At 39.3% G+C, this 23,667-nt stretch overlaps 1 protein-coding gene and 1 non-coding gene across 2 annotated transcripts; both read right to left on the bottom strand.

Annotated features, from left to right (window-relative positions):
• On the bottom strand, positions 96 to 19,586 carry BTG3 (BTG anti-proliferation factor 3; the record flags this gene model as incomplete). The annotated part of the gene is given in 5 exon segments (NM_001289948.1): positions 96 to 381; positions 5,832 to 6,039; positions 11,242 to 11,379; positions 15,956 to 16,134; positions 19,535 to 19,586. Coding segments are annotated over 4 exon segments (759 nt in total). The 5' UTR covers positions 16,129 to 16,134; positions 19,535 to 19,586.
• TRNAK-UUU lies at positions 12,058 to 12,130 on the bottom strand. The gene has a single exon. It is a non-coding gene; the product is annotated as a tRNA-Lys (tRNA).

Here is a 23,667-nt window from a genome sequence, read left to right as displayed (position 1 = left end):
AAGATTATTCTTAATAACTTCTCTATAAAAATAAGTTTGATGGTTTAGCCCATCTAACTTTACTACTTTAAGTATGAACTTTTAATGCGTAGTCAGGCTTATTCTACCTTCTCTCAACATGACACCAACAGACAAAAGCAGCTAGTGAGGTGCTAACATGTGAGGATTAATCCAGTGATTGCGGTCACAATGCATTCCAGAAGGAGGTACCCATGTTACTGGAATTGGGCGATATGGTTTATTCTTCCGTCCCTGATTTGGATAACCAAATGGAATGGGAGGAGGGTAGTGACTTTGATTGCCATTCCCTCGATACATTATTGGCTTTTTTCTGGGCAACGGGTGCCACATTGGAAGAGGTGGGAATATCAATTCCGAAATCTGTAGGGAAAAGAAAATGGTAAATTAATAAAAAACAAACTCACTCACCCACAACCCAAAGAGTAGCTCTAGGGGACATTCCCTACAGTCAAGTCTAAATATGTTAAAAACTTCAAATATAGTTAAGTGATCAGTGTTTTTCAAATGAACGAAAATTAATAAACTCAAACACACCCCTCGAAAACCAGGTATTCTCTGGCTATATCAAGCAGAAAAGATGAAAACACAGAATGAGTAGAGGCCTATAAGGACATATCATGTTTAAGACCACTGGTGTCCAAAGCTGGCTAAAGAGTCACCTATGAAGCTTTTAAACACAAAAATGTCATGCCCCAGTCCTGTTCTACTGAACAATCTTAACAAAATTTTAGGAAGAGAGGCCAGGTATTTGGATGACACTCTGCAGGTGATTCTAATGTAGCCAGTTTAGCATTTTGGAACAACAGTCTTAGATTATCCTGTAAGTCAAGTGGGACATTAAGTTCACATTATGCAAAATGTTTTCAGCAGTTTTGGACCTCTATGCTCAGAATACTGTGCCCTGTGACTATGAGTTTCAGAGTTCTCTGATTTCTAATCTGCTCTTAGCATAGGGATTAAAAAATTTATATTCTGTATATCAGCATGACATTTAGGATAGAAAATTCAAAAGGCACGAAGTTGTATATAGTGGGAAAAAAAGTCTGTCTTTATCTGATTACCAGCTACCCTCTCAGAGGCAGCAAACACCGATCAATTTTTTGATTATCTTTAGAGATATTCTATGAATATACTTGTGTGTACATCTAAATACACATTAAATATCCACAATTCTGCATACTGCTTCTACACTCAATAAATACGTATCAGAGACATTCATATCAATATATAATGACTTTTTTCATAAATCTACAGCTAGACAGTAATGCAACGACTATGCCATAACTAAATTAAGTGGTATCTTGTTGATAGGACATTTCAGCTGCTTTCAGTCTTTTAAAAAAAACGATGCACAAAAACAAACAAAACAATGCTGCAGTGAATAACCTTAGCATGCACAGCTAATTCTTGATTACCTACAATAATGGGGAAATGAAAAAATTTATTAAGAGTTCCAACTAATAATTGACCTATACTATACCTAAACCAATAGCGAAGTGGAATGTTTTCGTTTCTTTTTACATTGGGGTCCTGGTAAGCTTTTAAAACTCAGAAAGTAGACACAATTCTGGAATAATGATTCCCACAAGCAACCACTGTTCAAACTTCTATCACAGACCGAGTTTTCCCTGTTTGTGAACATCATATAAATGGAAGGTATATATTCCTTTGTGTCTAGCAATATTCTTTTTGGGGGGCTGTAACACATGACTTTTGGGATCTTAGTTTCCCAACCAGGAATCAAACTTGTGCCCTTGGCAGTGAAAACAAGAGTCCTTAACCACTGGACCACCAAAGAATTCCCTGGCAAAATTCTTTTGCTCAATAGAATGTTTTTTAGGTCCTTCCGTACTGTGTCTATTATGAAATGTTTTATTGCTATTATCCTATTGTATGAATGAATATATGACTATCTTCCCCCATTCACTTGTTAATGGATATTTGTTTTTTTTACTGTTATATAAAAAAAGCTGTTATAAACATTCTAGTAAGAGGCTTTGTAGATATGGTTCATTTCTCTTGTTAAATACTTAGGAATGGAACTGTTGGGTTATACGGCAGATGCATATTTAAGTGCCAAGCAGTTTTCAAAGTGGTTGTACCATTTTTTACACTTCAATCAACAGTTTATGAATCCAGCTTCTTCACATCCTTGTCAGCACTTGGTACTGTCAGATGTTTTAATTTTAGCCATTCTGAAAGTAGTGTTTCACTGTGGCTCAAATTTACAATTACCTGATAACAAATAAGATTGAGCACCTTTTTCATTTGCTTACTGGCCATTTATATAACTTCTTTTGTACAAGTGTTTTTTCACATCTTATACCCACTGTTGTTATTTGGATCATTTGTCTTTTATTGTTGATTTATAGGACTGATTTTTAAAGTATATTCTGAAAACAAGTCCTTTGACAAATATACGTATTGAGAATATTTTGTTCCAGCCTATTCTTCTGCCCATTCATTTTCTTTACGGCTTCTTTTGATGGGCAAAAAGTTTTAATTTTGATGAGGTCAAATTTATTAACATTTTTGGAAGAAATCTTTGCCTATCCTAAATAATAAAGGTATCTCCCTATGTTTTCTTCCAAGTGTCAGAGATTTAGCATTTATGTTTAGGCCTGTGACCAATTTAAAATTAGTTTTTTTCTTTTAATGTATGGTATAAGGTAGCAGTTAGGGTCACTTTTTAAAAAATAAATGGATTATCCAATCGTTTCAGTACCAGTTCTTACAGATCTTTCCCCACTGAATTCCTTTGGCACTTATTAAAAAAAATTTTATACATAAGGAGTCTACTATCTGTTCCAATAATATATTTGTGTATTTTTAAACCATTATCACAGGGATTCCCTAGTGGTTCAGTGGTAAAGAATTCGCCTGCCAGTGTAGGAAAGACGGGTTGATTCTTGGGTAGGGAAGATGCCCTGGAGAAGGAAATCATAACCCACTCCACTATTCTTGCCTGGGAAATCCCATGGACAGTGGAGCCTGGTGGACTATAGTCCATGGGGTCACAAAAGAGTCAGACACGACTTGGCGACTAAACAACAAACTATTAACACACTGTCTTGATAAACATAACGACTTGATATTAATGTGAGATCTCTGACTTGATTCTCCTTTCTTTGAATTTTATCTAGAAAAAAACCTTTTGGGATTTTGATAGCAAGGTGAATCTGTAGACCAATTTGGGGAGAAATTATATAATCTTCATTCTTAGTGGAGAATTATCTTTGGAGGTTCCTTTCAGAAAACACAGACCCCCCATCAGAGAACAAAACCCCCCAAGCTAGAAATTATTTTGTGTATACTTTGATAACCTCTTTTTTTAAGGTTCTTCTTGGTAAAGCCAGATTCAAGATGAAAAAAATAGGTAAAAAAGATCTTAAAGTGAACCATCTGCTCCAACTTTCTACACAATGACTGTTAAGAGCTGAAGTATGCTTCTTCATTATGAAATATTTTATAAGTGAATGTAATGTCAAAAAGAACTGTTATATTTTAAAAGCCCATAAAAGACACTTCCATTTCTATGCTTTTCTGTTAGAATTTTATCCCAGTAGTCTTTCAACAAGGGGGAAAACAAGTACAATTTAATTTTAAAAGAAAATCTAAAAATTAACTTGTCAATTTACTTGTAAAAATTAGTAGCAATAAGTTCAATTTGGGATTCATATTCTTGCTTTACTGAGTAACAACAAATAAAATTCTGAGATAAAATTACCACACATCTCAATGAATTGCAGGTAATTTAACAATGGTAATTTGTAGCCAGGACATAGAAGCAACCTAGATGGCCATCAGCAGATGAATGGATAAGAAAGCTGTGGTACATATACACAATGGAGTATTCCTCAGCCATTAAAAAGAATACATTTGAATCAGTTCTAATGAGGTGGATGAAACTGAAGCCAATTATACAGAGTGAAGCCAGCCAGAAAGAAAAACACCAATATAGTATACCAACACATATATATGGAATTTAGAAAGATGGTAATGATAACCCTGTATGCGAGACAGCAAAAGAGACACAGATGTATAGAACAGACTTTTGGATTCTGTGGGAGAGGGAGAGGGTGGGATGATTTGGGAGAATGGCATTGAAACATGTATACTATCCTGTAAGAAATGAATCGCCAGTCTAGGTTCGATACAGGATACAGGATGCTTGGGGCTGGTGCATTGGGATGACCCAGAGGGATGATATGGGGAGGGTGGTGGGAGGGGGGTTCAGGATTGGGAACTCATGTACACCCGTGGCAGATTCATGTCAATGTATGGCAAAACCAATACAGTATTGTAAAGTTAAATAAAAAAATAAAGTTAAAAAAAAAATGGTAATTTGTAGTACATAATGCATCATACAGAGGGGAAAAAAGTCCAAAATATTTATGTCAGTGGTCTTAAAATGATCCCTGAAATACAAATATTATGTTTACTTATCTATATAGGGACTTGCTTGGAAAGGATACAAAAATAACTGGTAATGAACACCTTCATGCAAGGGCACAAGACTGGTGGTTGGGGAAGAGGAGGACATGTCACTGTTGCACTCTGGCTTTCCAGGTGACGCTAGTGGTAAAGAATCTGTCTGCCAGTGTAGGAGACATTAAGAGATGTAGGTACAATCCCTGGGTTGGGAAGAGTCCCTGAAAAAGGGCATGGCAACCCCTCCAATATTCTTGCCTGGAGAATCCCATGGACAGAGGAGCCTGGTGGGCTACTGTTCATAGAGTTGCAGAGTTGGACACACTGAAGTGACTCAGCATGGACGCACATACTGTTTCAAGTTAATTTTTTTTAAAGGTTCAGTCTCTAATACTCGTGATACTCTTGATTTCTTACTCATTAAAGACTAAATTCTCATTTTAGGCCAAATCAAACCCTACCAGAAACCTGTTATGTTTAATTATATCTAATTAAGGCCAACTTAATAAAAATAGGTATATTTAAAAATGGACTCAAAATCAGAAAAAGTACATGTACAGAAGAAGGCTCAACTCGAAAGATTTTTCTTTTTTTACTTGAAAATATTTCCTGTTGAAAAGTACTATTGTTAAGAATTTTTCAAACTATAATACATTAACTGTATGTGGGGTATAAGTAATAAATAAGTGAACAAAGTACACACATGACTGCTGTGTGTTAGTTGCTCAGTTGTGTCCCACTCTTTGTGACCACACAGACCACAGCCTGCCAGGCTCCTCTGTCCATATAATTCTCTAGGCAAGAATACTGGAGTGGGTCGCCATTCCATTTTCCAGGGGATATTCCCAACCCAGGGATCGAATCCGGGTCTCCTGAATTGCAGGCAGATTCTTTACCAACTGAACCAGCAGGGAAGCTCTCATGCTTGCTATATAATTCTTTACATGTTAAGGCAAAGAAAGATACTGTTTGGGCTTGAATGAAAAATTAACTAAAGAAAAATTTATTGAGGTTTCTCTTTAACCACAGAGAGGGAAGAACATGAAAGTTAAACCTGAAGTTACAAATTGGAAGTGTTAAAGGCTACAAAAAAAAAAGTGGCTGTTTCTGAAAGCACTAAGGATTTTAAAACATCAGGAATGTTTTATTTCCATGATTCTTCCTATTCTTTTTGAAATATATTTATCCTACTTATTGAATAGTAAAGCAGACCTTTGATAACATGACTCAAGATGCCTATTCTACTTCCCCTTAATGTGGAAAGGCAAGAACTGTGATCTAAAATCTCAACTCAGAAACCCTGGGCAATATGAGGACTACCCAGGATGACCTTGCAAGCCCTGCTCAGGACCTTCAGTATAGAGCCACTTCATGGTTACCTGGTACACAGGGCTGGGGGTCGCAGCCACAGAATTTGGTTTCACTTCCACTTCCTTACATGTTTCTTCATCTGAAGAAGAGGATCCTGAATGATAATCAGAGGTAACCTTATCAAGGGCCCTGGTAACTTTCTTGGAAATCTCATCCTTGTTCTCATCCTCATTTTCAAAGCTGGCAACAATGAATGCATTATTTTTCTCTCCATACCTAAGAATAAAAAAATCCAAAAACTTAGAAACCCTGAAGTTATATCAACAAAGCAACAATGTCCATAAAAACAACTGAACAGGTCTGGACATGCCACCAGTCCAGGGCCATGAAGGAACCCTCCCAGAACTTGATTCTACATATATAGTATGTTAACCCAGCTCCATGCCAACAGGCAGGCCACAGTTTTCCATTCTATTAACGTACCAAAAAAGTGACCTCATTCATTCTTTTTTCCGATTTTCTTTTCTACTGCCCCAAGAGAAATTCATGGATTACATTTTTGTATGCACCACTGAAATTGGCCATACATTAATGTATTGGCTATTTACATTAATACAGTAAAACTTTCTAATGAATTTTTAATTGACCTCTATATTAACATCATAGTAATTCAAGTCAAAAATCAACTAGATATTTCTTATGGGATTTACTTTTACTGCAATTAAATTAAAAAAGGGGCCTGTGTTTCCTGTATCTACACTGACAAAAATGAGAACTGAGGCAACTGTTGAGGTTAAAGAGAAAAAGAAAATATAGCTACTGTTGAGGAAAATAAAAGGATTTTTCTTGAATTACACTGCTGACTTCACAGAGATTCCTATGATAAATGTTCATTTCCTTTAAACTAAGCAGTGTTTTTTATTCTTCCAAAACATTTTTAAAGCCTTGATCTAAGAAAAACTGTCAGGATATCTAACTTTGGCTATTGGTTACTAGAAAAAAAAATTCTGCGATCAGGGGAAAATAGCATAACACATAGTAAAACTAGGAGTTTTCATTGAGAGGACAGAGAAGAAACCCACAAATCTAATAAATTAGACATCATAAACACTATGAAACAATTTCTAGGAAGTGTTAGGACAAAGGAAATGAACTGTTAAGCAGTCTTACACGGCATGTAATTAAAGTTAAACAAATGATTCCAAGCTTACAAAATATAAGAATGACTTCAATAGAAAAATAAGGTTAACTATGATATCAATTAATTTCATTTCAAGATAACTCATCTCAAATTATTTCTGAATCAGGATATTTACAGTTAAGTAAAAGGCCTAATTACAACAAAGTCTATGAAAGTTTAAACGGCAATCAAGTAGTCTCATAGGTGAGTTCTATTCCTTTCAGCTGTGCTATCTTCTATTCCCATGGGCTGAATGGGGCCATAAATACAATCTAAATACAGTATATAATCCCTTTTTCTATTCTTTTTCAGTCTATCTCATAAACCGCTGTAGGATGGTGGAAAGAGCACAAGACATATTTTTGGTTCTGCTCTGCCATATACTAGCTGTACCCAGGTTCAAGTTATTCAGTCTCTCCAGGCCTTAGTTTCTTATCTGCAGGATGAGGAAGCTGGAAGTAGTTGGATAGTGGTTGTTCTTCAACTGGTGATTCTTCTTAGAAAATGCCTGAACAACTGGGTGAGTTCTTTACAACACAGAATTCATGAACTACAATTTCAACTCAGGCAAAACAGAAAGGCAAGAAATCTGAGAAAAAAACCCTACCTCAGTAGAAACAGAAACCTAAACCAAGGGCAGACATCTAAATGACTGAAGGATCAGCTTTATTAACTCAGATTTCTTTGATACTTGAGCTCAGTTAGGTTTTGCCTTTTTCCCTTGGTAGTATTTTGGCATGAGGGCTCTCTTCAGGGTAAATGAAGCAGCTTACTATATTACTGTAATATTAGAACATACAATTAATTCCTCAGAATTAGTAAGGGACAAGTTTTAAACTTTACAATTTAAAATTTAAACACACTGCTGAAACATTAAGACCAACTGAGTTAATTTGAAAAATATCAATAGTATCTAATGCTCTTTATCTTCCAGGAAAAGAAAGGATTACAGAAATTACAAACAAGAAGTGTAGACTACTGAGTAGATAATAACATGCCAGCTATTTGCAGGATTTCTCCTTATAGGAAAGATCTGTTTTCTATTTAGTATAATCTGAAGTAGTTCATGAAGTGATAACCTTTCTAACTATACAATGCTTTTGCATTCTTCCAATATATATCCTGATGGAATAATTCAATGAAAAATGTTCTGAGTAGATTTCAAATGTTTTTTAAAACCATAGTCTTTAGTATACAATGATTTATTATTTTTAATGACTCAGATTATTTATTCAACTATGTAACTGCTATATCAGTTTTAGTTTTCAGAATATTCCCAGTTTGGATTCAAAAGCACTAATAAATACCTCAATTTCCTTTATTAATTTATAGCAATCATCTCTACCCAATTACTAACACTTTGTTTCCCCTGGGATTTCTATCATCACTTAATGAACATTCTGAAGATAATTTCTAGTAACTGTGAAGAAACTCACATCATAGTCAATTTGAGGCAAAATTTTGATCATACAGAAGGCAATTCAAGGATTTTCTTATACTAGCAAGATGAGAAAGCTCAGTAATTTTTCATTATCTGGTATTATCAAATAATGAAGTATTCACTTAAGTAAAACAGAATGCCCATGTAACTAAAGCTCTCATCTTCAGGTGTCAAGATACAGTTTAGGCATTTCAAATCAATATGTCCAAAATGTTCATGTAATTCGCCAACTTCTTAAACATCCTTGGATACAGAAACTTTCCCCTAATGATTTAAGACTGTTGTATTAAACATTTCTTTATTTGACAGTGTGATAATATATTTGGTTCAACTCTTGCTTTTTTGTTCCCACTTCTATGTTAGACTATTACTTTTTTTTGTAGATTTATGACAACAGTATCCTGGGGGACTGGTTGCAGGACCATCCCCTCCCCTTCCTCTCCCAATGCCAAAATCTATGGCTGCCCAAGTATTGTACCTTAAATAAAATGGCAAGGTATTTGCATACAACCTGCCCACAGGCTCCCATACACTTTAAATTATCTCTAGATTACTTATCATATCTGCTGCTGCTGCTAAGTGGCTTCAGTCATGTCTGACTCTGTGCGATCCCATAGATGGCAGCCCACCAGGCTCCCCTATCCCTGGGATTCTCCAGGCAAGAACACTGGAGTGGGTTGCCATTTCCTTCTCCAATGCATGAAAGTGAAAAGTGAAAGTGAAGTCGCTCAGTCATGTCCAACTGTTAGTGACCCCATGGACTGCAGCCCACCAGGCTCCTCCGTCCATGGGATTTCCCAGGCAAGAGTACTGGAGTGGGGTGCCATTGCCTTCTTTGCTTATCATATCTAATACAATGTAAATATTATACAAATACTTTGAATGTTATGTAAATAGTTGCATAGCATGGCAAATTCAAGTTCTGCTTTTTAGAACTTATCTAATTTTTTGCCCTCAAATATTTTTTAACTAAAGTTGGTTGAATGCATGGATATGGAATCGTCAGATATGGAAAGTCAACTGTATTTTGAACAATCCCCCTTCAAATGTCATGTAAGTCTTTATGGGCTTAAAAAACTACACAACTAACTTAAAGAACTGTGCATGAAGTAAGAGTAATCAGGATCAAAGTGTAGGCCTTGAAAAGTAAGTATTTCAATATAGTCAACTTTGTGATAGCTATTTCTTGTATACTGAAAAGTCTTCTGCAGGGATTCAGTGGACCAAGTCTACAAAACAAAGTCTGACCCTGGCCGGAGGTAAGTCCTTCCTTAGTCCCAGACTCTAAAAATTGTCTGACCTTCTAAGCACAAAAATCGCTGCTATTCCTTTTTATGAGAAACAAGTACTAGAGAATCTACGTGTCCCCAGCTTCCCAAAGCAATAAGCTTACATAAGACACCAGTTTATATCAAGCAGCTCCAGGGTGGTCCAGGAAATTGTTGCAGAACCACCATGTATTTATCCAGCATGTCTTCATCACCACTTTCATTGATGAAGATGAAGTCACAGCCTATGACCACCTTTAGAACATATTAGGGTTACATCAAAAGCACCTCTACTACAATCAATGGGTGAACTGTACCTCTAAACCAAAGAGAAAACCCTAAAGAAACAGCTGTAGGAAACCACTCGCAGGGAGTTCCATGCATCTGTTCATTCTGTTCCTCCTGCCTGTGCAACACCCACTTTGTCATCTAGTCAACTACAACTCCTTCCCCACTCAGCTCAAGTACCACCTACTCAATAAAATCAGTCCTCTGTACCCATGGGTTCTGCATCTGTGCACTCAGCCAACCACAGACCAAAAATATTTGGGGGGATAAAAAATCAGAAAGTTCGTAAAAGAAAAACTTGAACTTTTTCAATTTAAGGCAACTATTTACATAGCATTTACATTATATTAGGTATTATAAGTAATCTAGAGATGATTTAAAGTAAATGGGAGGTTATACATAGGTTATATGCAAATACTGCACTATTTTATATAAGGGACTTGGGCATCCAAGGATCTTAGTTCTGGCTGTGCATGTGCGTGTGTGTGCGTGTGTGTGGTGAGGAGTGTCCTGGAACTAATCCTTCACTGATATACCAAGGGGTGACTACAGTCTTCCGTGAGGCAGTAACTTTCTCTTTTGTGCCACCAACCAGTGCATCTTGTACATATTTCTATTATAGCATAAATCTCACTCTGTTGTTATCTGCTTATTCTTTCTTCTCCCTTATTACACTTTAAACTACCTGAAAGAATAACGTCGCTTTCATTTCCACAACTAAGAATGCCTGGTCCACAATGAATGCTTTTAGAGTAAATGAAGTTCAATTTCATACCTAACACACCTACCTTTTACAATTCTGCTCATTAGGAGACAAGAAATAATTTCCATTATGAAAATAAAACCATGAAAATTTCACTCAGCCACTTAAAAGCCAAAAAGCGGGGAGAGAGGCAACAGTGAAAACAAACAGCAACAGAGACCAACCAAAAGTAATTATCCAGTATTATTTGGGATTAACAACTTTCCTAGTTTGAAGACGGGAAAGACAAGGGCACCATCAATGGGAGATGGTAATAACTGACCTACAGGGAATCAAGGTATCTAAATTCTACAATAAACTTGGTAAATCTCTTCAAAAAAAAAACTCTGCTCTATTATTTCTTAAGTTTCTTTAGTTGTAAAACAGGAGTGTAACCTGTCTTTTACTATCACCTCCAAGAAAAATAGTTTACAAAATTAACTTCTGAGAAAGCCAAACAACCAGCTCCTGGCCATTAAGATACGTGTACAGGCGGTACCTGAGAGAATTTCATAAAAATCAGTTCCAACGTGGTAATCAGTTCAGTTGCCAAACTCACCTACAGCACACCTCACATGGGTCCACCCATAGAGTGAGTTCCTTTGGCAAGCCCAGGTCACTGTACAAGATGCAGCTGTTCTCACAGGCTTTCAGGACATCAGGATCAACTCTCTGAAACTTATTGACACGAATGCATCTACAAAAAAGTGGAGTAATGTTAATAGCTTTAAATAAAATTTAAATCAGAAACCTAGTTATATCTATATTTGCCAACATGAACTTAAAAAAATAAAACCCTGGTAAAGAACTCAGGAATACCTATCCTAAATAGATAACAAATCTGAACTAAAGGCAAAGAGGCAGCAGCAGCATCGCTACCCAGCCTGGTAGAAAGAAAAGGGCATCTGCATGAGCACAGGGAAATCAGTAGGACTGGCTCTACCTCATTTCAGATAGTAACTACTCAACCTCACATGTACTTCAATAAGCAAGGAGTATGTAAGTGCATGAAATTACTTAGAACTTTGAATGCAAAAAATTAGCCAAATTCCTATATAACAAAATCTCCAGCTAACAAAAAGACCTCAACTAATGTTTTAAACAATATTCATAAAATTTTGTCACAAGTTTTGCTCTGTCGTTACTTTGCTTAAGAAGGGTATCCTTTGCCTTACCTGTAACTGTTCTCTAAATACCAAATTAATCAAGGACACAGAACCATTTATATCATGTATTAAGAGTAAAATATAATCCAAAAGTGTTACTGGCTTATTTAAGTTGTGTTACTCGAGGGTTTTCTTATTTAGTTAGCAAAAAGGTGAAAAAATTCTAAACCAATAAAGACTGTTCTAGCACAGAGTTTATAGGATCTTAGTTCCCTGACCAGGGATCAAACCTGGGCCCACAGCAGTAAAAGCACAGAGTCCTAACCACTGGACTACCAGGGAATTCTCATCTGTCCCATTTTTTCTTTTAACCTAAGAAGTACCAACCACGGCTACCTAACAGAATGCTCAAAGATGGCTCTCAGTATGAATGCAAAAATACCTGTTAAAAGTAAGTATCCTGCTTGCATAGAGAAATTTTTAGTTACAATAAAAGTATTTACTGCCTACAGCTAAGAAATGAACCAAGAGAATCCAGGTTTTTGTACTAATCCTGATTTATAGGGTGAAAGTGTGAAACTAAAAGTGTTATGTCTCTCAGTCATGTCCAACTCTTTGTGATCCCCATGGACTGTAGCCCCCAGGTTCCTCTGTTCAAGAGATTCTTCAGGCAAAAATACTGGAGTGGGTAGCCATTCCCTTCTCCAGGGGGTCTTCCCATCCCAGGGATTGAACCTGGGTCTCCTGCATTGCAAGCAGATTCTTTACCATCCGAGCCACCAGAGAAGCCCACTATTTACAGGGTGACTTTAGATTAAATCATTTTACTTCTTTTTCAGACCCAAAGCTTTAAAATATAGAAAGTATAAGTTAATTGACAAATATTGATAATACTACTAACTATAATACTGTAACATCAAGAGAATAATGTGTTTATATTTAGTCAATTTCCATTTTCATTTAAAACAGTGAAAAAGTTCTCATTAGATAATAGCTAATATATATTTCTAAGTAATAATAATAATAACCCTTTTTGAAGGTTTACCATGCAATGAAGAGTTTTCTAAATACTTTGTATGTATGGCCATACCTCGGACATTGTGGATTGGTTAAAGACCAGGGCAATAAAGCGAGTATCATAATAAAGCCAGTCACAAATTTTTGATTTCTCAGTGTATATAAAAGTTATATTTACACTACACTGTAGTCTATTAAGTATGCAACAGCATTACATCTAAAACACAATATACATAGGTTCATGCTAAAAAATGCTAACCATCACCTGAGCCTTCATCAAGTCTCTGTAATAGTAACATCAAAGATCCCTTATTACAGATCACCAAAACAAATATAATAACGAGAAAATATGAAATACTGTAAAGAATTACCAAAATGTGACAGAGACGCAAAGTGAGCAAATGCAATTGCAAATGTGGCACTGATAGACTTGCTCAATGCATGCTTGCACAAACCTTCAATTTATAAAAACCACAACATCTGTGATATGAAATAAAGCAAAGTACAATAAAACAAAGTATGTCTATATTAACTCTTTTAATTTTCACACTGATCCTGTGAGTTACATACTGTTTTCTCCATTGCAAGAAAGAAAGGAGGCAGAGAGTTTCAGTAACTTGCCCAACATTACCTGGCAAGAAAGTGGTGAATGGACAGTTCAGATCCAGACCAGATGCCAAAGTTCATCTTATTAAACAACCCAATTAGGCCTATATTTTTCATAACATCACCATTAACAATTTGGCAAATTCAGAGTAAAAATTAAAAACTAGTTTAAAACATGTAAAAAAATCTTTGTTCCTTTCTATGAGATGGTCTTATGTTATAGATTCTAATGTTGTGTAGGTTGATTGAAAAGTCCCATGTGCTCAGGATCAAAATCAGTTAAGGGTAAGGAGATAGATCTTACATGTATATATGTATGTGTTTTTTAACATACAGTGAAGATATAGGCTCTAAGCTTAAAAAAAATATATGTAAATATAAAGGCTTAGAGACTCTGCTTCAACAAAATCTGCATACCATACATATTTCTACGCTGTTTTTTTTCACTCTAGATACTGTGACTACTCACCCATTAGCCACTCTTCAAAAACAAGATTTTAAAAGTTGCATAAAAATAGTCTATCATTTACTTGACAGTGTAGTGCTTTCCAATTTTTTGCAATTATAAAGTGCAAGAAATATCCATATTCATACATATTTTCTGCATTTCTGATTATGCTTCTAGAATAGATTTTAGGAGACTCAGTTTTCAAAGACTATGAATATTTTTACAGATCTCCGTAATGTTGCCAAATTGCCCTTGTTTGTATATGTTGCAGAGAAACATACTAATTTATAAAAACTTTAGAAGAAAAAGAACACCTCCAACCTACTCTATGAAGAGTCTAATAACTTAGGTTAATTCTATAGCCTACTCATTTTTATAAAAGAAACAACCCACTATTAACTCTAATAGTTTTCTACTTCAAAGATGGCTTCAAAATGACTCAATAATGATAGTTCTGATTACATGCCAATTTAATCCTGTTTGGCTAACTTTTTTCCTCAAGTTTTTGAAATTAATGGAAATGAAACTGTACACTGTCTGATCTTTAAGCATTTACTTGACAGTGTCTCCTTTTTCAGCAACAGTACAGTGGCTTGGCACTACCAAAAGCCTTAGTCCAATGTCAATTACATCAATGTAAAAAGCCTCAAGAGCTCTAATTCACAAAAGCTGTTCACTTTATCAGAAATGAAGATGTGCAGGAAAAAATTAAGAGAATCAAGTGAGAGGATAAAAAACAATAACTTGAATTACATCCACATTTCTACTTTCACTCACCATATCTTCCAGTATACTAGGAAACCTCTTTGAATAAAAATGAGAGAGAAATATATCAATTACTTGATTCTTTTCAACAGATCACATGCTTACCTTGCTTTTCACAAATGAGAACTAAACAAGTCATATTTTCACCTCCTTTGCACACTCTGTGAATAGTCATACACTTGACAAGAGCTCAGTGACTGAAAGAAAATTCTTTTTACTGTCAAGCGCTGATTTGTGGAGGAATCTTTAGGGGCAGCAATATGCAAAAATAAAAGAATTTGTATTCATGACAGTCACAACTGTTCCACTTTTATTTTTTTGGTCACATCCACAAATGGGACACAGTTTGACAGCTGAGTTTAGTAGAACATTCTCAACTTAGGTTCCCAAATACTCACTTAAATACTAAAGACAGAACATGCCAGGACATGTTTTACAGGAGTCTGCTCTTCTTTAAACTGTATATGGAACTTATAAACTGGAGTACAAAAGACAGCTGGGAGTGAGAATTGCCTTCACTCTCAGAGACAAGGCAGTGGTCAGACTGTGGTGTAACAGAAAGCTCCTAAAAATTTTGAGTGAGTTAGACCTGAATTTAAATTCCAGAGCTAGTATTTACCATTTGCGAATCATAGGTAAGTTACCTTCATCTATAAAATGGTTACACTGGCTTCTACTACAACGAATTATGCACAGTACAAATGAAATCATTCCTGTGTCAAGAACATGAGTGAGTGAAGTCGCTCAGTTGTATCCTACTCTTTGCGACCGCATGGACTGTAGCCTACCAGGCTTCTCCGTCCATGGGATTCTCCAGGCAAGAGTACTGGAGTGGGTTGCCATTTCCTTCTCCAGTGTCAAGAACGTATCAGGTGTCTAATAATCTTATTTCTCATTTGCCAGAAAACTTTTAATATGTCACATGTGATTTAGATACAAGGAACTCATTTCTCTCAACTCTTTCCATGCCCTTTTCTAAGTGATAGTTTTAGGGGTCCTCTACAATTGTAAAAATCCTCAACTACCTGTGACACACAAAGGAAAACACTCAGGAGTCACACTACGACCACAAGACTAATTCCCAGGAGTCTACAGATTGGCCTCTCAAGTCCTGGCAGTAGGAGTCCCAACAACAAATGCTTGTATTTTAAAGTGAACAAGGAAAAAATAAATGAACCACCCCTGAGCTGGGTATGATGCAGCTATACTGTGAAAGACATGGACAGGACACCATCACTCCTCTGGCCTGGCACTTATTTGAGGAGCTGATGATCATCCTCTTCACTCAGTTCAATTCAAATGTCCAGTTCAATTCTAACGCCCAAGCCTACCTGTAGGCTTGTCCTTTTGATGGTTTTTCTGGATACCAGTGATTTTTATATTTTTCTTGAAGTATCAGGGTCAATTTCTCAGCAAACCTCTCGACTGCTTCTTTTTTCAATTTATCATGTTTTCGAACCAGTCTTGTGAAAAAGAAGACTACAGCAGCGATTTCGTTCTTCATTTTCTCCTGCAAAGATAAAATAGTTTTTCTCAAAAAACTGAAACATCAAAATTTGAAGATAAAGCTCTGTGAAATATACCTCCTTTACAGCCCCCTTTCCTCCTCCCAATTTTATCTCGTGTTTCATTGGCTGATATCTGGAGCAGGAACAGTCACTAATTTATGCCATAAAGACCTTATTATTAAATACTGCTTAAGAATTTTATCACCTTTGTATGGAGTTCACTAAAGAGAGCACACCAAGTTGTTCCTGTCAGCTAAAATAAAAATCAGAGATATCACTCAAAGAGAAGCACTACAATGATACCACTATATAGTTTTTATTACATGCATAAATATTTAAGTACAATAACTCAACTTTAAAATTCTAAGAACTTGTACTTTAAACATTAAAAAAATTCCACTTTAAAATCCAGTATTGTAGAGCCAATATAGAAAACAGTTTAGCAGTTCCTAAAAAGGTCATATATATATGGCTACCATATGACCCAGCAATTCTACTCCTAGCTCTATACCCAAGAAAAATGAAGCCATATGTTCACACAAAAGCTTGTCCACAAATGTCCACAGCAACATTATTCATAATAACCAAAAAGCAGAAACAAACTAAATGTGGAGCAACTGATATATGCATAAATAAAATGTGGAATATTATTCAGCAACAGAAATGACAAACTGATAGGTGCTACAACATGTATGAACCTTGAATACATTATGCTAAGGGAAAGAGGCCAAAAGACCAAATACTGTATAACACTAATTACATGAAATGTCCAGAATAAGCAAATCTATATGAACAGGAAATAGGTTAGTGGCCTAGGGGTAGGAGAACGGGGGAGAAGGAGTAATGTCAGTGAGCGTAAGATTGCCTTTTGAAATGATGAAAATGTCCCAAAATTGACTGTGGTGATGGCGGTACAACTTAGTGAATATACTAATACCAATGAACTGTACATATTAAATGTGCGGATTATACAGTGTGTGAACTATATTTCAACAAACCTGTCATACACGAAGAAAAAGATCCACCATCGAGCTTCTATAAGCATTCTTTCAGGACCAGAGACGTAAATATGACCAAAAAACCCAGCTCTATGAAAGCATATTTAAGAAAGCAGAAATCTGGGGTCATTCATGGAAAATCAAACTAAAAGGAATAATTAGAGATTCAGCTGCATTTTGGAACTGCCTCAAGAAGGATTCTTTATAAATGTCAGATCTGATTTATCATTGATTAATCCATAAAAGCAAAAACCTTGTACTGGATATCTTGTACTGGGATTGTTTCAATGTATATTCTGTCTTTACCCGATGAGCTCATTCATTTGGCTGCTGTAACTTGGAGTTATCAGATGCTGCATTTACTAAGCAACACCACCTTTTCAGAACCAATTATTAAAGACATACAGCCCCTGCTATGTTTGGTGTAAAAACTGACTAACCTACCTATAGTTCTTTCAGATTTAAAAAGTAAAGCTGATTCTGTTAGCTTCCTTTTTCTTTTACCAAACTTCCTCTTAAAGTCTGTCTTCATGATTCCTTTCCTCCTTGTGCAAACTCAAACAAGGGATGTCAGTGTGAAATAAATTCTGTATGGTATTTGAGAAGTATGCTGGCAGCCATAGCTACCCTGATCCTAGATGGGAAGACAGGCAAACCTCCCTCCTGGAACCCTAGAATGAGTTTCTTCTATGGCCAGCAGCACATAACCCCAGCCCTCTCCAACTGCTGTGCAGCCTCCTGTTGAAAAAAAACGTCAGCCATTTCCACGTATAAAGCTATATTTATACTCCACCACGTTATGACAGAAAAGAAAACCCACTGAAATTTAATATATGCTTTGGGATGAAACTTGCTGATGTAACTACATCAGCCTCCACCCCACCAAAAAAAATAAGGAATCACGCTAAAGAAATACACTCCATCCCCAACTAACTCATTTTCTTCATTCAATTTGCCAACTCAGCTCTACATATGAGTGTGGGGTTTTGTTTTCCTTTCCTGCTCCCCTCCCCCCTACCCCCGCCCGCTCGGCCCTCTGTTTCACATCAGAAAATAAAAGGAAGAAAGGAAGGAAAGAACCACTTAGTGGTGGCTTTGGGTTGTAACACAAGATGAGTCATATGGAATTTTTTTTTTTTTTTCACTTTTGAAGGAATAGTGCCTGAATTGCTGACAATTTAACCCACCCTCACAGGTCAGTATTCCAGGAGGATCCAAAGGGTAACCCCCAGAGGGGAGAGTTATAAAGTCAGGAAGCAGAACCCAGCAGGGCCCAGAAGACCCGAGGTACGCAAGGGAAGTTGTCTCGAGTAAGGGGCCGCAAACCCTCCACCCACACTCGGGGCGAAAAGCTCCCATTTTAAATCTCGCACGGTGACGTCATCCGGGGACGTAGTCACCGCGGCTGCTCCTCAAGTTCTACTTTGTTCCACAGTCTCCTCGGCTCCGGCGGCGGGCCGAGAACCCCAAGGAAAACCCAGCCCTGCCTGCCAGGAGTTTATAACTTTGTACTTTTCCCTCCCTTGTAACGAGAGGCGAGTGGCGCCCGTTTCTGGAAACAAGTATTTTTCCGGACAGATTTTCCCAAGGTTGAGGGAATCCCAGCGGCGGGGGGTGGGTGACGAGCCCCGCGGCGCCACAAAGCGGGCTCCGGACCCCGAAAGGCAGGATTCCCGCGGCGCTGGGAGGTGGGCTTATCAAGCCCCGGCACTGGCACGGGGCTCTTGAGGAGCGCTAGGTGAGGGGGCACCCCACGTATCCACCCACTCCTGGAAGAACCGCCCGCGAGCGCGTCCAACTTCTGCAATCGCGGTTTTTCCCGAGTTAAGGGGGCAGGGCCCAGAGCCCCGTTCCCTTCCTCCCCCGCGAACAGTCCCGCAGGGTCCGCCGCCCCCGAGCAGGTTCCAGCCTTCGGAGGCCCGGGTTCGAGAACTCGACTGCCCTCAGGCGCGACCTCCCTCCATCCCCGAGACAGCAAGCCGGGTCTCCGGCTCCAGAAAACCCACGGCCGCGCGAGGAAGGCTGTCGCCCACCCCGAGCGGAAGGTAACGCGCTGTGGAAACGTGGCAGGAGCCTCTAGGCGGCGTCTCCGCCGTCGCGATGCCCCTGAGGGTCTCGCGGAAACCCTCGAGGACCGCCCCCTTCAGTCCCCAGCCCTTCCTTCGCGCCGGGCCGGAGCCGATGCAAGCCTGTTCGACCCCGCACTCCTCGCGGTCCCCCCACGCACTGCCCGCCCGCGAGCCTTCGACGTGGCCTCCAGAGCGCCCGGACCACCCTCCTCCCGCTGCCCTCAGCCCCGCCATGTCCGCCTCCTCCTGGCCCAGTCCCCTCACCGCCGCCGCCTCCGCTGTGGGGCCACAGATTCGGCGACCCCGACAGTCCCCGGGCCGGGAACCGAACGTACCGCCTTAGCGGACCGGCGCTCGGTGGTAATGAGCGCAGCAAGCCTCGTCAGGCTTGTGAGGCTCCCGCGTCGTCGGGCTGCCAAGCGCGCGCGGAGAGGGCGGGCTGGCTAGCGCGCGAGAGCTAGCGAACGCGGCCCAGAAGCGACGCGCGGGGGGCTCGCGGGCCGGAAGAGGGGCGGGGCGATGACCCGGGAAAGGGATGGCGCCGCTCAGGACTGGCTCGCGCTCCTAGGGGGAGGAGTCTGAGGCGGGGCCTCGCCTAGGCCACGCCCCCGGGGTCCCTGCCTCACGGTGCGGGCGGCGAAGCACCCTCAGTCGTATCACGCGCGCGGCAGACCCTCCAGTCCGAAGACAAGGGCAACAACGCCATCGGCTTCTCCCTTCCGGAAAGAATGGCACTGAGGGTCTAGCGCCAGCCCGACCCACCTGCTGCAGCCCCTTCGGGGGTCGCGTGGGCCACTTCCCCTCTGCTGCTGGGGCCTCTGCTTCTCCCTCTCGTGTCCTTGTCGCTCTGCGCCCTGACACCCCGTGGCAGGGAGGGCGAGTTTTAGACCCTGCTCTGTAGAGGCCCAGCTCTCTAGTCCGCGGGCTTGGGGGGCGGTGGTGGGGGGTGCGAGTAGGGGGCGTTTACACAGATCAGACGAAAGGCAGACGTTGCTTTGATGGACAGAACCTCTTCATTGGTTTGATAATTAGGGGCACGTCAGCTGTGCAGCTTCCTGGTGACATTTCAGTTTGTTTCAAAGTCCTAGTTGCGCCCCTCCCTGAGCGGCGGGTAGCTCCCTGAGAGCAGGGACTGCCGCTTGCTGACCTTTGTGTCCCAACCGGACACAAAAGAGGGTCTCCTGCACAAAAGAGGGTCTCCAGGGATATTAGCTGAATGAAACCTTGAGAGTCCAAGCTTTCTATTTCCCAGACACGTCTAGTCAAGAACTTCCACATGCAAAGTTTAATCTTTGAGCAAATACACATGTGAAAAATGTATATTAACTTTCTGGGGAAAAAAAAAAAAGAAACATCTTTCTAACGTTTCTTATTGGTGTCATAGTATTCGTTTTTTGAAAGCACTTTAATACATTTAACAGGCCAGAAAAATACAAGATATTTCTACTTTTTTTCTTTTAACTGAAAGCTAGCTTTCACTGTTTCTAGACAAAGCACAATGCAAATTACTCAAGAACTTATTGTTTAAGTTATATGTTGACCAGATATTTCACTGCCTGCTAGGCCTGGGATCATGTTCTCAGCCCAGTTCTATGAATATTTTAAGTTTGCATTACTGATGGTGAGTGTAGCCTATTTGCAATTCAAAATGCTAATTTTTAGCAGTAAAAAAAATATGCAATTCCCAAACCAGTACAATAAAACTGTGTGTGTGTGTGTTTGTATAAAGTATACTGTTCTAACTGAAGCTACTCACCGGTCAGTTTAAAGAGGATACTTAAATTCACACCCTAGTCTATTCTAGGAGATATGAAGGTGTTTTCATTCTAATCTCTCAACTATCTGATTGAGATTATTTTACTGTTGAATACTTTTCTCTCTACAATTTAATAAAATAGCTAGGCAGTGACAAACACTACTCAGAACTTGTCCAGAAATTTATATAGCTCAAGATTAGTATGTTGATGTTTTTTAATAAATCTGTGACTCATATGGTCCAGTCTTAGAGCACTGCTGCTGCTGCTGCTGCTAAGTCACTTCAGTCGTGTCCGACTCTATATTCAAAACACACAGGAATATCTGAAACCCAATTTCAAAATCCAAAAAATTATCATAGCCTTGAAACTGGGAAGCAGGTAGTTAACAAACTATCTTAAACACTTCTCTCTCATCAACTGTTCTCACACAAAGTAACTGATTGTGTGCCTCTTTTTTAAAACGCCCTACTCTTCTTCAGTCCTGGCTGTGTGTTTTAGATCTTTCTCCCTCAGCTCTTAATTCAGAGTCACACAAGCCCAAAAGAATTGGTCTCAATGCAGGTCCCTACTCTAGGAGGCTGGAACAGGGGAGCAGAGCTGATACAAACAATTAGCCATTCATATGGGTTTTTTCCCTTCACAGTTGATTTCTTTTCTCAGTTCACTCTAAATGTTCACTAAATCATGTATTCATAGATGTAGTTTTCTTTTAGCACAAGCTGTTTCCTTTGAGAATGAGCCACCTAAATGAGCCTAGGGCAAGGGCTCTATAATCACACATATAAAGTCACAGAGATCATGACTCAACAATCACCAGAATTTCAAATCTGTTATTCCTTTGAGCTCAGAGAAATTCAGCATTGAAAGCACAACAGTCTCAGGTACCATCTTCTCAATCCACATTTCAAGTTTGGATCTGAATACAAAACTGTCCACTTTTTAAAGTGGACAGAGAGAGTTCTGTTATATAACATTAGGGGAAAGTGTGCAGCCTTTGAGGGCCTTTGGAGGTCTACCAAGTGGGATTTAAGACTTTTTAATTCTAAAAACACTTCAACATATTACTTCAAAAATTTCCAGGACCTAACCACTTGGATGAATTAAAAGAAACTAAATCTGCTTTCTTTGCTTCAACTTCTTAAATATCCATAAACTGGCAGTAGTTTAAAACAACATAAGCATAAAGAAAATTTGTAATCTTCATTATTTTCCCCATTACATCATGCAATAAAACTGACTTCCAAGAGTCGCAACACAAACTCTCTTGATGAATGAGGCAATGGAAACTGGGCAAACCAACATCTTATTTTAAGTTGCATTAACTCTTAAAACCCTCCTCTCTGTCCCAAATATGGCCTATATTTTTTGGAAAAACAGGTTTTGATCAAGCTTCTCAGTTTATTAGAAGTTGGTTTTTGTGTTATTGTTTAGTTGCTTAATTTGTGTCCCACTCTTTTGAGAGCCCATGGACTGCAGCCCACCAGGCTCCTCTGTCCATGGGATACCCCAAGCAAGAATCCTGGATTCCTGCCATTTCCTTCTCCAGGGGATTTTCCCAACTCAGGGATCCAATGGATTGAACCTGTCTCCTGCATTGCAGGTGGATTCTTTACCACTGAGCCACCAGGGAAACCCATGGAAACTGCTTAGGATTTGTCAGTTCCTATGAATTGGCTTAAGAAAATCTGTGTGCTTAGTCATTCAGTCGTGTCCGACTCTCTGTGACCCCATGAACAGTAGCCCACCAGGTTTCTCTGTTCATGGGATTCTCCAGGCAAGAATACTGGAGTGGGTTGCCATTTCCTTCTCCATAAGAAAATCTCTAGGACATAATATTTAGGTAGGCTGCATACTCTGGACTCAAATAGAGGTTCATACTGGAAACTTCTGGTATAGGATTTCCCTGCTTGCCAGGAGAGGTGCCAGTGTTGTTGGATTCCTTGCACAATACTCTCTTGTTCTTCACACCAGCAGAATTTACTATTAGTAAGTGGTATATAAACTCCTGCTGCTGCTGCTGCTGCTGCTGCTGCTAAGTCGCTTCACTCATGTCCGGCTCTGTGCGACCCCATAGATGGCAGCCCACCAGGCTCCGCCGTCCCTGGGATTCTCCAGGCAAGAACACTGGAGCGGGTTGCCATTTCCTTCTCCAGTGCATGAAAGTGAAAAGTGAAAGTGAAGTCGCTCAGTCGTGTCCGACTCTTAGCGACCCCATGGACTGCAGCCCACCAGGCTCCTCCATCCATGGGATTTTCCAGGCAAGAGTACTTGAGTGGGGTGCCATTGCCTTCTCCATATAAATTCCTAACCCTATTCAATATAACAAAAGTAAGAATATAGATGTATTCTTTAAGCAAAACATTCAGAAATACTGTGAAAGAAAGAACTATTTAGAAACACAATTGTATTAGTCAGGGTTCTCCAGAGAAACAGAACCAAGAGGATGCGTATATGGTGAAAGGAATTGGCTCATGTGATTGTGGGAGCTGGCAAGTCTGAAATCTGTAGGCCAGGCCAGCAGGAAACACGAAAGAGTCAGAGCTGCTGGCTTGCATCCAGAGTCCATAGAAGGGATTTTTATGTTAACCTGTTGAGGAAGGAGTAATAATCCTTCTACTCTGGTGAAAGTGAAAGTGAAGTCGCTCAGTTGTGTCTGACTGTTTGTGACCCCATGGACTGTAGTGTACCAGGCTTCTCCCTCCATGGGATTT

The sequence above is a fragment of the Capra hircus genome, chromosome 1 (assembly GCF_001704415.2).
Source record: "Capra hircus breed San Clemente chromosome 1, ASM170441v1, whole genome shotgun sequence".
Classification (NCBI taxonomy): Eukaryota; Metazoa; Chordata; class Mammalia; order Artiodactyla; family Bovidae; genus Capra; species Capra hircus.
Note: the sequence above shows the minus strand (reverse complement) of the source record. Positions and strands in the feature narration are given on the sequence as shown.